The sequence below is a fragment of the Gastrolobium bilobum genome, unplaced genomic scaffold (genome assembly GCF_033153095.1).
Source record: "Gastrolobium bilobum isolate Gb01-03AN ecotype WA unplaced genomic scaffold, APGP_CSIRO_Gbil_v1 utg25027, whole genome shotgun sequence".
Classification (NCBI taxonomy): Eukaryota; Viridiplantae; Streptophyta; class Magnoliopsida; order Fabales; family Fabaceae; genus Gastrolobium; species Gastrolobium bilobum.
In genome coordinates, this window is record NW_026899751.1 from 13,138 (window position 1) to 28,575 (window position 15,438).

The following is a 15,438-nucleotide window of genomic DNA, read 5'->3' on the forward strand; positions in this document are numbered from 1 at the left end:
ATAAGCCTACTCGGGTCTCTTGCATAGATAAAATTGTTCTAAAAAAATAATAGCATGGTACATCGGCTGAGAACAATATGTATGCCCCATTCTGGGAGGCCTGAAATATCCAGACATGTTTGTGCGTGGAGTAATAACCCGCACCGTTAAATTAGAAATTTAAATAATTAATTATGAGTTTAGGAAATAATTCAATAATTGACCTTAAATAAATATGATAAGGTTAGAATAATTATCACAAATGATTAATAACGCTGAAAGTCGCTTTTCTGACGAAAGGTGCAGATACCGGTTCTGCTTCACGATATAAGTGCGTACCGTTGAAGTATCCCGAAAAATTATAATAAGTGTATGAATATTCCTAGAATAATATTTAGGACTGGTATGTCAAGTTTGGAGTCGAAATAATGAGAACTGACGTCATGACTGATACTGGTAGCGTAAAAATGGGTATCAGCAAAGTGCTGCGAAAATTATAATAAAAATATGAAAAATCCTAAAAAATGGCTAGGTTCAGAATATGAAGTTTGAGATTAAAATGATAAGCAGAGCTATTAATGCTAATATAATGCGATTAATTAAGTGGGCCAATAAATACCAAGTGGCACAAAGACCTAGGTCATTTCTATTGCCTCTACATGAGATTTTCTGATCCCTTGGCTGCTGCCACCTTCCTCCACCTTGCCACCTTCATCTTTCTCCATAGAGACCCCAAAGTGATCACCTTTGTTCCTATTTCCTTTACCAAAATGGTATAGGTGAGTGAAAGCAAGCTTGTGAGAGTGTGTGGTCACTCATTTCTGAGTTGGAGCTTCTGAGTTGGTGAGGTTTTGGAACTTCTTAAGTGTTGAGGTGTGAGCCATTAAACAATCGTTAAGAGAAAAAAAATGTTTAGGAATAGATGAAATCGGTAAAAAAGTTCCTAGGTGGTCATACAAATTAATTGACGAGTTGGAACATCAGGGAGAGAAAATAGAAAATTATCAAATTCGTTCCAGAAAAGCCAAACGTGTAGTGATTTTAACTAAAAAATCAAAAAATGACGAGCTTGAAGTGCATTTTCGTAGTTTTGAAATGGCTGAACCATAGTGCTGTATAGAGGGCTCCAAGTCAGTTTCTTTTTCTGAGTTCTTGAGTCTTGAGGTAACTCATGATCATCCCTTTTGAAATTTCATGGTTTGAGCTTGTTTGAGTAATTAAAGAGTGAAACTTTGATCATTCAAGTTAAAGGTTGATAAACTATGCTTAAAATACATTAATAAACTTCTGTTTGTGGAGTTCTTGGACTCCAAATCGTGGAAGAACCATTAAAAAGGGGATTATGCAGAAACTACACGAGTTTCTGCATTCTGTCTGATAAGTATTCAAATACTTTTCGCAGAGTATTCAAATACTCATCAGCAGGTAGTCGAATACTCATGAAGGAGTATTGGGATACTTTTCTAGGAAAAAAAGTATTCGGATACCTTAGTTAAAGTATTCAGATACTTGGTGGTATTCGAATACTGTAGTGAAAGTATTCAGATACTGTGTGGTATTCGGATACTGAGGTAAAAGTTTTCGAATACTTTGTGGTATTCAAATACTTTAGTGAAAGTATTTGGATACTTTCTGGAGACATGGAGTATTCAAATACTCATCGAAGAGTATTCGAATACCTCAGGTAGATTAAGCCTAAAATTACTTAAAACAAGTTGGAAAGTCTTAAACACTTAGTGAAACCTTGGGCTATGAATAATAATGATTATTTCTGTCAAACAGACCGTGAGGGTACTGTTTGGTGACCTTGGGCTGGTGTGGACTCTTGACATGAGATTGTTAGCTTGTGAGGTAAGCTTTCGTGTCCTCGGTTTTGCCCATTGTTGGTTTCACCATACCTCATGGAGGGGTGGTTATATGCATGCTGTGTTTTTATGAAAATAAATGATGATTCTTGATATGATATTGAGCTGTTGATTGAGTGCAAGTTCCATATGATATGTATGTGGTATACCACCTAGACGGTAATCCTGAGTATGTGGAGACATACAAGATGGCAACCCGTGGGTGAGGTACAAGCCGTGTACCTTATACTGTAGGTTGTAGACGTATGTAATCCCTATATTTTTATTCTTTGGCCAGTAGGATTCTTACACACATGACATGGATATATGCTGCATTGCACATATTTTGGAAATGATATTATTATACTGTTTTGGAACTTATATTGCACATGTAAGTGAGCTTGGGGTGGAGAGATCTGTAACATCTCGAGCGCTGACGAGGGCGGGGAATGATCGCCGGTGCAAAGAGACATGGACAAGGAGCGGCTCCTGACAGGCTTCCAGCGGGGGTTACATGCATGAATGAATCGAATCGACACCCGAAAGCGAGGGATTCCAAAGACTAAGACTGAACAGTTTGGGATAACTTATAATAATTAATTGGTACTACCTATACTAACAAGATGCATCTTCTTTTCGGTAGCCCAGAACGGAAGAACTTCATAGTTAAGCGTGCTTGACTTGGGGTATTTCTGGGATGGGCGACCTTCTGGGAAGTTTACTTAGGAAGTGTTCGAGTGAGGAAAAAGCACACTGAAAAGTCTCGTGTTAGTATGCGAGGATAATCATTGATTCTTGAAGCAGCCGAGCGTTACAAGTGGTATCAGAGCAAGGCCTCTTTTCCAGTACGGTGTGGTTCAAGGACGAACCAGGCGGAAGCTGGTGGGCATGTAACATCCCGAGCGCTGACGAGGGCGGGGAGTGATCGCCAGTGCAAAGAGACATGGACAAGGAGCGGCTCCTGACAGGCTTCCAGCGGGGGTTACGTGCATGAATGAATCGAATCGACACTCGAAAGAGAGGGATTCCAAAGACTGTACATGTGTGAGACTGAACAGTTTGGGATAACTTATAAGAATTAATTGGTACTACATATACTAACAAGATGCATCTTCTTTTCGGTAGCCCAGAACGAAAGAACTCCATAGTTAAGCGTGCTTGACTTGGGGTGATTCTGGGATGGGTGATCTTCTGGGAAGTTTTCTCAGGAAGTGTGCGAGTGAGGAAAAAGCACACTGAAAAGTCTCGTGTTAGTATGTGGGGATAGTCATTGATTCTTGAAGCGGTCGAGCATTACAAGATCCTTAAGGACCCTTGTCTTACTGAGATTTCTTTTTAGAGATCTAACCCCGTGTTGGGGCACATTTTCAGGTACAGGTACCTCGGGGGTTGAGACCTCTGGCGGCAGGAGGCCGGAGCTGAGTTGATATATGCATGTCTACCTGTTATTGCTTTTGGATTTATACATGCTTTGTTATTATGATATGTCTATTGGTTTGAGACGTTGTTTGGCTTTGTTGCCTGATTTGGTGAGCATGGGGGTTGTCCATGCCACATTGATTTCTGTTATGCTTTTAGACTTGAGTTGTATAATGATATTGTTCGGTCTACGTGTTGTAGTTTCGTGACTAGATACACATTTATGTTATGAGGATATTCAGTTAGCTTTAATTGCAATTTACATACAAGCTATATTTTGAAAAAGGAATGAGTAATCAACTTGGTTAATAATGATGATGTCATAACTAGAAAGAAAAAGTTAGCTTCCGTATTTATTTAGCTGCGCCATTACCATATGTATGTTTAATACACCGGGTGCACATAGGGTGTTACACGTGGCCCAGGTGCGTGAATAGGCTCTGGAAGTGGTGGCACTGGCTGCCGACGGCGCCCTAGCCCGCGTCCCTCCTGTCTACGAAGCAAAATGTCAAGAGACAACTGGGGCTCATCCTGTGTCTGGGTCGAGGGTGCCTGTGGACCTGGGTCCTCCACCCTAGATGACTCTCTAAATATTGATATGATGCGCCCAATATCCTCATGGACCTACTCCAAATCGTAGCTCGAGAAATGATCAGGAGTAGTCGCGAAGTACAACATCTCCAAACCATCAATCTACATAAGCCAAATGGCAAAGTATGTTTGACATTTAATAATAATAAGACAAAAAACAATAAAACTAAGCCAAATAGAAAACATATATTGCGTCCAATCTTCGCAGCCCTCCTGGATACGTAACGCTTGCCTCTAAGCCTATATCAATCCATGTACTCATGGTTTGGTGACATCAGCCCTGGCAATGGAGGGGGCAACGAACCTATGAGTTGCTCCCTGATCTCCCATCTATATATGAATGGTCTTAGCTTAACTTCCCAGTTATCAGGTCATTTACCTCGAAGCGTGTGATCATGAACCCCTTTAAGCTTTCTAGGTCTCAATGGTATTGGCTGATCCAAATCAAACTGTCTCATGCATATTTCTGGTTGGCAATACTCAACCTATGAAAACAGATGACTGGTGTCCTAGCCAACCACAAATATAGCTCTTGTCCAGATGCATCCAAGAAATGATAGTCGCCGTATGGTTGCCAAACCACCTACCAAAACAATAAAAATATAATAATAATAATAATTAATCCAAAAATATAACATACCTCGTCCCTGTATAGTGTGTCTAGAGTCCCTTGATATAAAAGTTGGTGCTGTGGTTTAAAGCAGGCTAAACCATTAAGCCTGTTGTCCAAATTAAACATAAAAAGTATTAATAATTTGTAATAAAAAAGATAACAAATGAAGATATACAAATGACACTTATCGGTGCCCGTAGTGCCACTACGGGTGAGTAGGCTGAGGAAGAGAGGGAGCAACATGACACCCACCCATGTCTGATCTGCCCGGGTTAGTAAGCTTGCATAAATGTCTAAACAAATGCGCGAGAACAGCAGACCCCCAGTTGTATTGTCCAATCTCTCCATAATACCCTGCAAGCAATGCAATATAGCGACATGCAACGACGCTACCTCCCAATCTGTCACAAAGGAGCCATGATCCCAACATACGCGCAATGTGCGCCTTAGTAAAAAATATAACCTGCACTGGATGTGCAGCAACTGCACCCTAATGCGGATAGAGTCTATCTAAGTACGAGAGCTTCACATCCCCCAAAAGGGAGCTCAGCCTCGACGAGAGCATGACCAAACACCTCCTGGCACACGACCCGCGAGTCCAACGATGTACCTCTGGTGACCACTTTCACGTCAGTTTGCAATCCCAAGATAGCCGCCACATCCTGCAAGGTGATGGTCACATCGCCCTGCGTCATGTGGATAATATGTGTCTCTAGTCTCCACCTCTCCACCAGAGCACTGATCAAGGTGGGATCAATCTGAAATAAATGCAGACAAACTATCAAAATAAACGAAACTGTCAAGTACACTAATTTTTTCATATTTCTTATTAAAATTAAAAGATTCTAATCAATTACTTTCTTATATGCATACCTGAATATGTCGCATGCATGCGACATGTAAGAAGCCAGCCTATGACAGGTAGTCTGCCACAATGTCAGGAATATCGTCAGGACATGGCTCCCCTTGCATCTTACCACATTTAGTCTTGCACTGGCGAACCTTCTCCTCATTCCACACAGCCTGTGAAAAATGCGTGTGCCTTCAACTTCCCACCTATATAGTCCTGGAAGCACGTGTGTCGTGGGATCCAAAGGCTCGACCTCAGTACTGGATGTAGACCGAGGTGACTCGGAAGATGATGAGTCAGCCATGATAATGTACTATACACAATTACAAATTAATTGGTATCATTAATTTCATTTTCAAATAATTTACATGCCTAAAACAAGGGTTAAAGTTTATATTAAATTATATGTATAAAATATTCCTAGGTCACTACCAATTTGTAGGTCTCTAACATATTCCTAAGTCATTAATATATTTCTAGGTCACTAATATACTCAATAGTCCCTAACATATTCCTAGGACACTAGTATAACATATCCCTAGGTCACTAGAATAACATATTATATGTACAAATTCCTAGGTCACTAGTATAACATATCTACTGCTGTATTTAAAAATTAAATAAACCAGATATGAAGACTTACTTGTCTGACAGAGCTTTACTGCACAAAAATCTCCACCAAAAAACTAGAGAGAAGTCAGAGAACAATCTTAGAGAGAAGGTGTGAAATTGAAAGATGAAAATTTTAGGGTTTATATAGGTCAAGGCATTCTCGCCTGGCTTGGGCGAGACTAATCACGCCTAATTTGGGCGTGAATTACGTGGCATTCACGCCTGCTTTGGGCGTGAATTATCTTGCCCAATTTAGACGTGAATGAGTGTTATATATTCGTAATTAGTTTCAAAATAACAATGTATCCGTAATTATTTAATAAAATAATAATATTTTAATTTTTTTCTATCTTATTCATATTCTGTAATCTCAACAAATTAGAGGATCTTATCTCCTCAAAAAGTTTTCTTTGTTAATCATGAAATTTCCTCTGCTTTATCTCTTAAATATCTTTGTGTTATTGTAATATATTTCATTTGTTATCCTAGCTTAAAAACACTCACTTCTCCTCGCGATTCAACGTTCATTATCCCAAAAAAATTCTTGATATGGAAATAAAAAGAAATACTAGTAAATTATCTAAAAATTCTAATAAAATAAGAAAACAATTTATAAATTCTAACTAACTATATATATATATATATGTGTGTGCGTGTGTGTGATTACATGAAAATAGAAATAAATCACATTTTATCAATAGAAAAGGAGAAAAACCTCATGTTTATCAAAATACTCTGAAGCATTGTGTATTGTTGTCGCACTACCAGTGCACCGGTTATACAAATAATAAAGTGATAAAAAAAATTATCGTTACCATAAGTATTGATCTATCAATTACTATGTTCACTAGTTTACCAAAGTTGGATTAATCGGAAAGGTTTTATGATATTGCTTGAAATAATAATTATAAGGAAATAATTTCCAAATAACAATTAAGTGCAAAAAATAAAAAAGAATTCAATTTTAAAATTGGTTTGAAAATTAAGAATAAAACACAGAGTTAGGGTTTCAAATTTTCTCCTAAGTAATTTACTTCCTCTATCAAATAACATTCAAACTTATGTTACCGGGTCGATCCCATTAGGGATGCAGATGCCGATTGCTATTTAAAAAAAAGAGTAAATATCCTTTTTGGTCCTCAGTAAATTTTACGATGCCCGATTTAGTCCCTAGCAAATAAAAAGGCTCATTGTGGTCCCTAAGAAATTCAAAATGAACTAATTTAGTTGAAATCGTGGTCCCTCACAATTTCAAAAAAGGCCCATATTAGTCCTTAAAAGGACTAAAATAGGTTCATTTTGTATTTCTTAGGGACCAAGATGGGCCTTTTTATTTGTTAGGGATTAAAACGGGCATCGTAAAATTTGCTGAGGACCAAAAATGGTATTTACTCTTAAAAAAATCAAATGTATTTTACTTTGATGAGCCTATATCATATCCTGTGTTTGATGAGCACCTGATTAGCAATCTGATAAGATTATGTAAAAGGAGAAAGGAGAAAGAAAAAATAAAATATAATGCAATAAATACAAATATATTGGGTAGCGTGGGGATATATTGGATACGTGAGGATATATTGGGTATCCAATATTCGTATCCTATCCAGTTGAATCCTAACCCAGCTCCTCCCGTAGGATAAGAAATCATGTATTAGATATGATAAAATGAGACAATAGGATAAACTAATCATATCCTATTAACTCACCAAACAAGAGATAAAAATAAGATATATGATAAGTTATCATATCCTATCTTCTTTATCAGGTGATCCAAACATGCCCTAAAAATAAGGATGAGGTGGCTAAAAGTAATATTTGTATTATGTTTTCTTTAAAGAGCAACATTATAATTAAACATCTTAGAAACTTTTTCTAAGTTTTTTCGTTTAGTTAATTGATTGAAGTGTTTCAAACATGGGATCTATTAATCTCATGTTGCATGAGATAATTATTTCCCTTCAAACATACGAGATATTTCTTAACATATATAAGATAGTGGAATCTACCATTTATAAAAAAAGAAAAAATATTGTGAACCTCACTATTTTATCTCTGTTGCATGAGATAATTATTTCCCTTCAAACATACGAGATATTTCTTAACTGATTGAAGTAGTACCACTACAATACTTTTTGATCTCTCACGACAAGTCTTTATACTTTTTAGATCCAAGACTATTCCTCGTTCAAACGTACGACCACGGTGTTGGGCTACAAAGTATTGCAAATAAACTCGATCTAATCACCCATGTACTGTGGTAGAGTTTGCCGAGTTTAGGTTGATCCACTAGACTATAACTCCTCTATTTCAAAATATTGGTCATTCTAAAGAAGAAATTTTGTTTCATATTATTTATCAATTAAGAAGACTAAAAAGTTATGAATTAATTTTTTTTCTCAATTTTTTAATTATCTCTTGGTATATACATTAAGTGAAATGAGAAGAGCATTGTAGAGTGAAATGATATATAAGTTAATTAAATGTAGATATATTTTCTTAAAATAATGGTATTTAATAATTTTATTAATCCTTATGTAACATTTTGAAATAAAGAGACTAATTAGCAAAGGATCCAATCCCTCTGTCTCATTTTTTGTTAAGAATTCTGTCTTCTTCAATTAAAAATTAACCATCAAGGGGAAAAATACTACCAACTAATAAAAGATGTTATTTTGAAAGGGTAGGATATTGTAACAATCAATTAGTGTTACTACCAATGTTACTACCAATCAATTTCACCATTAGATTGATTATATTGATCCAGCAGTTATATTTATTTCCATCTTTGTATGGTTATGATTCTCCATATTTAATGTGAAAGCATTAAATATGAGAAATCAAAATCATATAAAGGTAAAAATAAATATAAAATATTAAATATGTAGAATCATAACCATACAAAGATGAAAATAATATAACCGTAACATAATCGATCTAACGGTGAAATTGATTGATAGTAATATTAGTAGTAACACTAATTGGTTGTTACACTATCATTTCTCATTTTCAAATACGCGAGATTCTTATTTTGAATTAGCTAATATCAAGTGCACTAAAGATGTTAGTTAAAAAAACAAAAGAAGAAAATATTAATTGTCTAATTTTAAAATAATCATCGCTTTAAATATTTAATTTATTTAAATTGTTTGTGACTTTAAAAAAAACAAGAAGGCATTATTTACCTTTTTTTTTATAACTTTATATACTTGTTTTTTGGTATCTCCACTGAGTGCAATGAGCGAGCATTAGTAAAGTAAGATGGTAATATACTCAAATAAATTCATATTTTCTAAAGATTAAGAGTATCTAATGATTTTCTTCATGTTTGTACGAAATAATTATTTTGAAATTAAAAAATAATTATGAAAAGTAACACTTTTGTTTTATATAATACCAGGAGCACAAAAAATATTTGATATTTTTGTTGCAAGTAATTAGTAGTTTTTTGTTTTATAAAAACCCTTAATTCCCCCCTCTTTTTTAGCTTAATGATTAGTTTTCAAGTGGGGACAGGATTGAAATAAGGAAGAGATAAAAGGTTTAATTATATTATATGCACCAGGACGACAGGACCCAAAAAGAAATACGGTGGTGCTAACCACTATTTAAATATCATTCCTTCAATCTGCCCTAATGCATTTTTAAAATAAAAAAGTATTTAATACTTTTTTATTTTCAAGGTATTAAATTATTTTACTTTTTAAATTTGATACTTTTATTTTAATTCCTTAATTAATCAAGATACTAGCTAGCTAGGAAATTAAATAAAAATAATAATATCAACATATATTTATCACATTTTTTTAATAACAATTTCCTAGCTAGAAAGTGGACTGGTTATGTTCGGACAGTACCAGTGGAAAAATTCAATTAAAAAAATGAAGAAGAAAAGAACTCGCTTTGATTTCAAGCGAATTATATTTTCAAAGAAAGAGATAGTCAAACCACATGACAACGCATTAGTCCATTACCATATTTTAGGTTGCATGGCTTTAATTTCATGCAAATTATATTTAAGGAAAGAGATAGTCAAACCACATGACAACCATTACCACTATTATCACACACTTAACAAAAAGTAACTAAAAAAGAAAGAAAGTTGATTAAGTAGAACTATATGAACTATTATTTTGGACCAATGCTTTGCTATCAAATTTAAAGTGGAAATGGTTTTCTAACAACTCCCCTGTTTCCACTAAACTTACCCTATTATCGTTGACTACATACATAGTTTGAATTATAATGCTCTATATATTTAAGCTTCAGCGTCAAAGCTATTGCATCGCCAAGTTCCCTCTAATTCACAATATCTTGTACATACATACTATTTTTATAGAGCACTAATTTGTGTATCACCAACTCTGTTTCACTTTCAAATTAAGCCAAAAATGTCAACAACCATTGATGTCCCAGAATCAAGCAATAGTGCTAAAGGAAGAGCAGCTATAGTTGCAGCTCCAAAGCCAGGAGGATGGAAGAAAGGGATAGCCATAATGGACTTTATTTTAAGGTTAGGTGCTATAGCATCAGCTATTGGTGCTGCTGCCACCATGGCAACAAGTGATGAGACTCTACCTTTCTTCACTCAGTTCTTTCAGTTTCAGGCCAGATATGATAGTTTTCCTACTTTTCAGTACGTAAATTCTCTCAAATTAAACTAACTCTACTTAATTTCTTTCATCAGTTCTCAAAACATTCGAATTAACACAAAACGATCTCTTGATATGTACAAAATTGCAGGTTTTTTGTCATTACCATGGCATTAGTTGGTGCCTACCTAGTCCTATCTCTACCTTTCTCTATTGTCACTATAATACGTCCCCATGCAGTAGGACCAAGACTTTTCCTCATTATCCTTGACACTGTAAGCTCTCTTCAATGTCTATCTCTTTTTCTTTTTGAGTTCGTAATTAAGGCTAGCTATAAATAGTACAAATATAATTCTACTTAGCTGAACCAAGTGGTTAATACATTCAGCAATACATCAAGTTTTGTCATCAATGATGAGTAAAAATGGAACTCTAGACTACTTGGTTATAGAGACTCTAATAGTATTATGTCAAAATCAATTTTTCCAAAAATTTAAGATGTTGGATAAAGACACATCAATTATTTTATTATATTTTTATCATATCATGTGACGACCTGGACCATTCAATAACAAGTCACTGGATATTATTTTATGACAGCTGGTAAAACAAAAAAAAAAATTAATGTTCAAATTAATTGTTGACAGTTTATCTATCATTGGAATAATTGGTATTCATAGGATGATATGATCATGTTCAAATTAAACATAAGAGGATCTATTGTGATCGTATTTATATTATATCTAACAATTTTGGTGTAACATTTATACTACTATAAATCTTATACAATAATTATAAAAAAAAATAGTATAATTTTTTGTGTGAAAATAACATTACTCACATTTTTAAATATAAATATATTATGGTGTTCATGAATATATGCAGGTGTTCCTGGCCCTAGCGACTTCTAGTGCTGCAGCAGCTTCTGCCATAGTTTACTTGGCACACAATGGCAATCAAGACTCGAATTGGCTTGCCATATGCAACCAATTTGGTGATTTTTGCCAAGCTACCAGTGGAGCTGTGGTGGCATCCTTCGTTGCCGTAGTTGTCTTCGTTTTGCTGATAGTGATGTCTGCTGTGGCTCTACCTAATCACTAGCTATATATAGCTCTTAGATATTCAATTATATATGGAAACTTTGAGTTGTCCTTACTTCATCTGTGTGCGGTTTAATTAATTTTTTGCATTAATGGGAGCATATGTTGTAATGAATTTAATTGTTTGCATTTCGGGAATTACCTTAATCCGATTTTAATTTTTAGCAAATTTGTTTTTCTATAGTCTTGTTCGTTATTTACTTCTATGCATCCTTATTTCTTCCCTCTCTCTAGCTAGTATACATGAATAAAAGAAAAAAAAAAGTGATAATTTTCTTTTGCTTAAAATCTTTCAAAAAAAGTCCAAAAAAATAAAAATAAAATTCAAATTGAAAGAATTTGAAAATGTTTATAAAAATAAAAGGAATTGCAAGGGTATTGGTATGAAAATTGTGTAACTAGTAATAATATAGTAATTAATTTAGCATAGGATATATTTCAAATAATGTGTAAGATATATTATTATTAATTAGATAGACACGGAATCTAGGATCCTAAAATATTTTTACTTCACGATAAGAAAGTATTTGTAGTTAAAATAGTTGCAATATGCACATGGTGCGGTTGTTTAAAAACTCAAGAAGAAGTCCATATGTCCTACATTTCTTATACTCTTAATGACTTATTCAGAACTACACGTCAAGCAATTTTATTGTTGAAGTACAGGAAACGGTGTTACAATAAATAAACACTTCCATACATATCATCCGCGTAATTTTACATCTAGAAACTTCCATAAATCCACAATTCAATTTTACATTTTCATTCGTCCATTTTGATCTATTTCTCTTTGCAATTGAACTTGCCTAACCTAGTAACCTAGCTACTACCAAAAAAAAACAAAAGCTAAAGTTGGAAAAGTGTAGTTGGTGAAGTGTCACTAGTTTTAGTATTATGAGATATGATATTATCTTTATTATTTTCCTATTTACTTTGTTTTTCCTTCTTTAATACGGTTAAATCAAAATTTTCTTTTTGAAAAAAATTAATTATGATCTAACCATGTTGAATATAAATAAATAGAGTAAATATAAAAACTACAAAAACTAAAAATAATATCTTATCCCTACTATTATTATTATTATTATTAGTATTAGGTACATGGTATATATCACTAGTTTATCTGCAGAAAACAAAGAGACCAAAAAGACAAGCAAATGTAAACGCAACGAGAACAATGCATATCATATCCAATTTCTCTTCTGCCTTCACTTTCTTTACCTTTCTCTCCTTTTTTCTCTTCATGAACTCCCTGTAACCGTTACTGTAACTGTAACCTTCATCCTCGTTCCTTGCTCTCCCCCTTTTACCCTCCAACGCCCTCTGCAAAATAACCAAACTATCCCTCCCGTTCAATTGTATTCCATCCATGTCCTCCATCTGCAAACTCATCTCCCTCACATGCATTTCCCCTCCCTCCGCTCCTCCCCACGTCACCACCGCACTGCACAGCGCCGCCTCCGACGCCGTCCCTCTCTCACCGGAAACCACCGTCCCGAACTGCACCTCCACCTCCCTGATCAACCAGTGCCGCCGCACAGACACCGCCTTCCAGCTTGACACGTTCATCGCTCGCCGGCCGGCAGGGTCGATCACAATCCAGCTCAGCCTCAGCTCCTCGCTGAGATCCCGACACGTGTCCTCGTCAACCGGATATTTAACCGGAGTCCGAACCGCGTCCTTCGGGCCTACCATGTCAACCCGGAACGGGGAGCACCGGAACCACCCTGTTCCGGTCTCGGTCTCCAACACGTTGGAAAAAACGAGACGCTGGCGGTGGAAGAGATCGACGGCGGAGATCAGCTCGGGCGTGTGGTCCGGATTTATCGGAGCGGTGGCGGTTGTGGAATGGCGCGAACCGGTGAATGAGTCCGCAAAGAAAGAGCGAAAACCGTTAGGGAATGTTGAGATGACGTGGCGGACACGTGGAACTCTGGTGGAAGGCCACGTGGAGTGACAAGCGTTGACCCAGAGGTGCTCGTGGGAAGAGAGCGCGCGGAGTTGGGAGCATGTACTCGCGGCGGAGGCTAGGGCGGCGCCGTCGAGGCGCGTGAGGATGTGAGTTAGGATTACGTCGGGGTGCACGGCTGAGATGGTGGTGGCAGCAGTCGTGATCTCGCCCGGAGTGCAAGCCATAGCGTAGGCTACATAAAAAGATTTCGTTGTATTTGTGGTAGTTTAGTACCTGAGAAATGGTACTTATTTATATACACACACTGAGGAGGGGACGATTACAATAGAGGGGTCAAGAGCAGGTTCCAAATTGATATTATTCTATCATTCAAGTATTAAATTATTCTAAAAAATATGACAGGCCGGGTACGTATATCTGTCATTTAAAATCAAATGTGTATTTTAAACAATATTTCTCTCTCACTTGTCAACATTGGTGTTCTGTGTTTGGTTTTAATTGATTAGATATATAGAAAGTTGGGCGCAATAGTAATATTCTAAAAAAATCCCCTCCAGTGCAAGAGGAGACATTTCTATGGGCCCCGCTATAAATAAAAAAAAAACAAAACAAAAAAACACTCTTACGTTTTCGACGCTGGCGTTTGTTACAAGATTTCTTTAACAATTCTGGAAAAATTGAAAGTGTTAATCATATTTATTCATATTTGATATAAGATTTTTAAATTTTTCTCAGAATTTAATTTTTTCGAAACTTTATTTTGTATATAATTTTTTTTGAAAATACCATCTAAAAATACCATTCAGGGAATGATATTTTAAGATTTCTATGTAAAAAAAAATATTATTTTGTCTCTCCTACTGCAATAGAGACAATAAACCAATATTATTTACTATTTCTTTAAAAAAAGGAAACATGATTCAATCCACCTACTTTTGACTCTTTAATTCATTTAAGTCGAACTGTATAATTATTCATCCATTTATTTTTTTTCTATTTTACATAAGAAATTTTTTTTATGCTATACACATAATACATGAGTGGAGTCCAAAAATAAAAAATAAAAAAATCAAAATAAGACTCACTCATGTATTATGTGTAACATGAAAATTTTTTTTTATAAAAAAATTATTTTTCTATATATATATATATATAAGGTTTTATAAGAGTTATGTTGTAGGAAAAGTGATTGTGTAATGTTATAGAGATTCATTTTACGTGCCGAAGTTTTTTTTTTTCTTTAAAACATGTGGGTCACACAAAATGTTATGTGTGTAGAAAAATTATTATGATCATATTAAATGATAGATATAAATTCATATATATATATATATATGGTGAATACTTACACATTTTCCTTTACATAAGTCAAAACCCCCTAATTTTATATAGAATTTTAAAACTTATGACAGTACAGCACTCTTCTGACTAAATGTCACGTCACTCGAACTAACTTCCCCAGGTAATTTCGCTAACTTAGACCATTGCGAAACGCCGAAACCTCAAGGATATTCGTAATCTTTACAAAGATAATAATATTTATTTAAGGGTAAATTTTATTTATGAACTTTTAAATTGAATTTTTAATTTTTTTAATTTTTTTGGTAGATATTTAAAATTGAATTTATAACAACGCACTTAAGAGGTTGCAAAAAAAAAAAAAAAACGTACTTAAAAGATTTAATTTTTTTTTACACAAAGCACTATACGTGAAAAAAAGGTTAAGATTAAATTTACTCAACTACTACAGCAATATAAATAATATTTGGACAGAAACCTAATTATTTAAATATTTTTAAATTTATGGTGTCACGTTAATTTTTTATAAATGTATATACAATTTAATAATTTTTTTTTGTGTAACCTTTATTTTTTTCTTATAGTATTAAATATGAGGAATGATCTGTTTACAGAATTTTTTTTTATAAA

General features: G+C 34.7%; 2 protein-coding genes across 2 annotated transcripts; one reads left to right on the forward strand and one right to left on the reverse strand.

The window, feature by feature from the left end:
• The first annotated feature begins 10,296 nt into the window (after positions 1-10,296).
• On the forward strand, positions 10,297-11,598 carry LOC133293224 (casparian strip membrane protein 4-like). The gene is made up of 3 exons (XM_061491760.1): positions 10,297-10,541; positions 10,649-10,772; positions 11,383-11,598. Exons 1-3 carry the CDS (start codon positions 10,297-10,299, stop codon positions 11,596-11,598), a joined length of 585 nt encoding a protein of 194 aa, XP_061347744.1.
• Positions 11,599-12,716: 1,118 nt separating this feature from the next.
• Positions 12,717-13,733, reverse strand: LOC133293221 (probable F-box protein At2g36090). Its single transcript, XM_061491756.1, has one exon. The coding sequence runs from the start codon at positions 13,731-13,733 to the stop codon at positions 12,717-12,719; it is 1,017 nt and encodes a 338-aa protein (XP_061347740.1).
• Between the last annotated feature and the right edge of the window lie 1,705 nt (positions 13,734-15,438).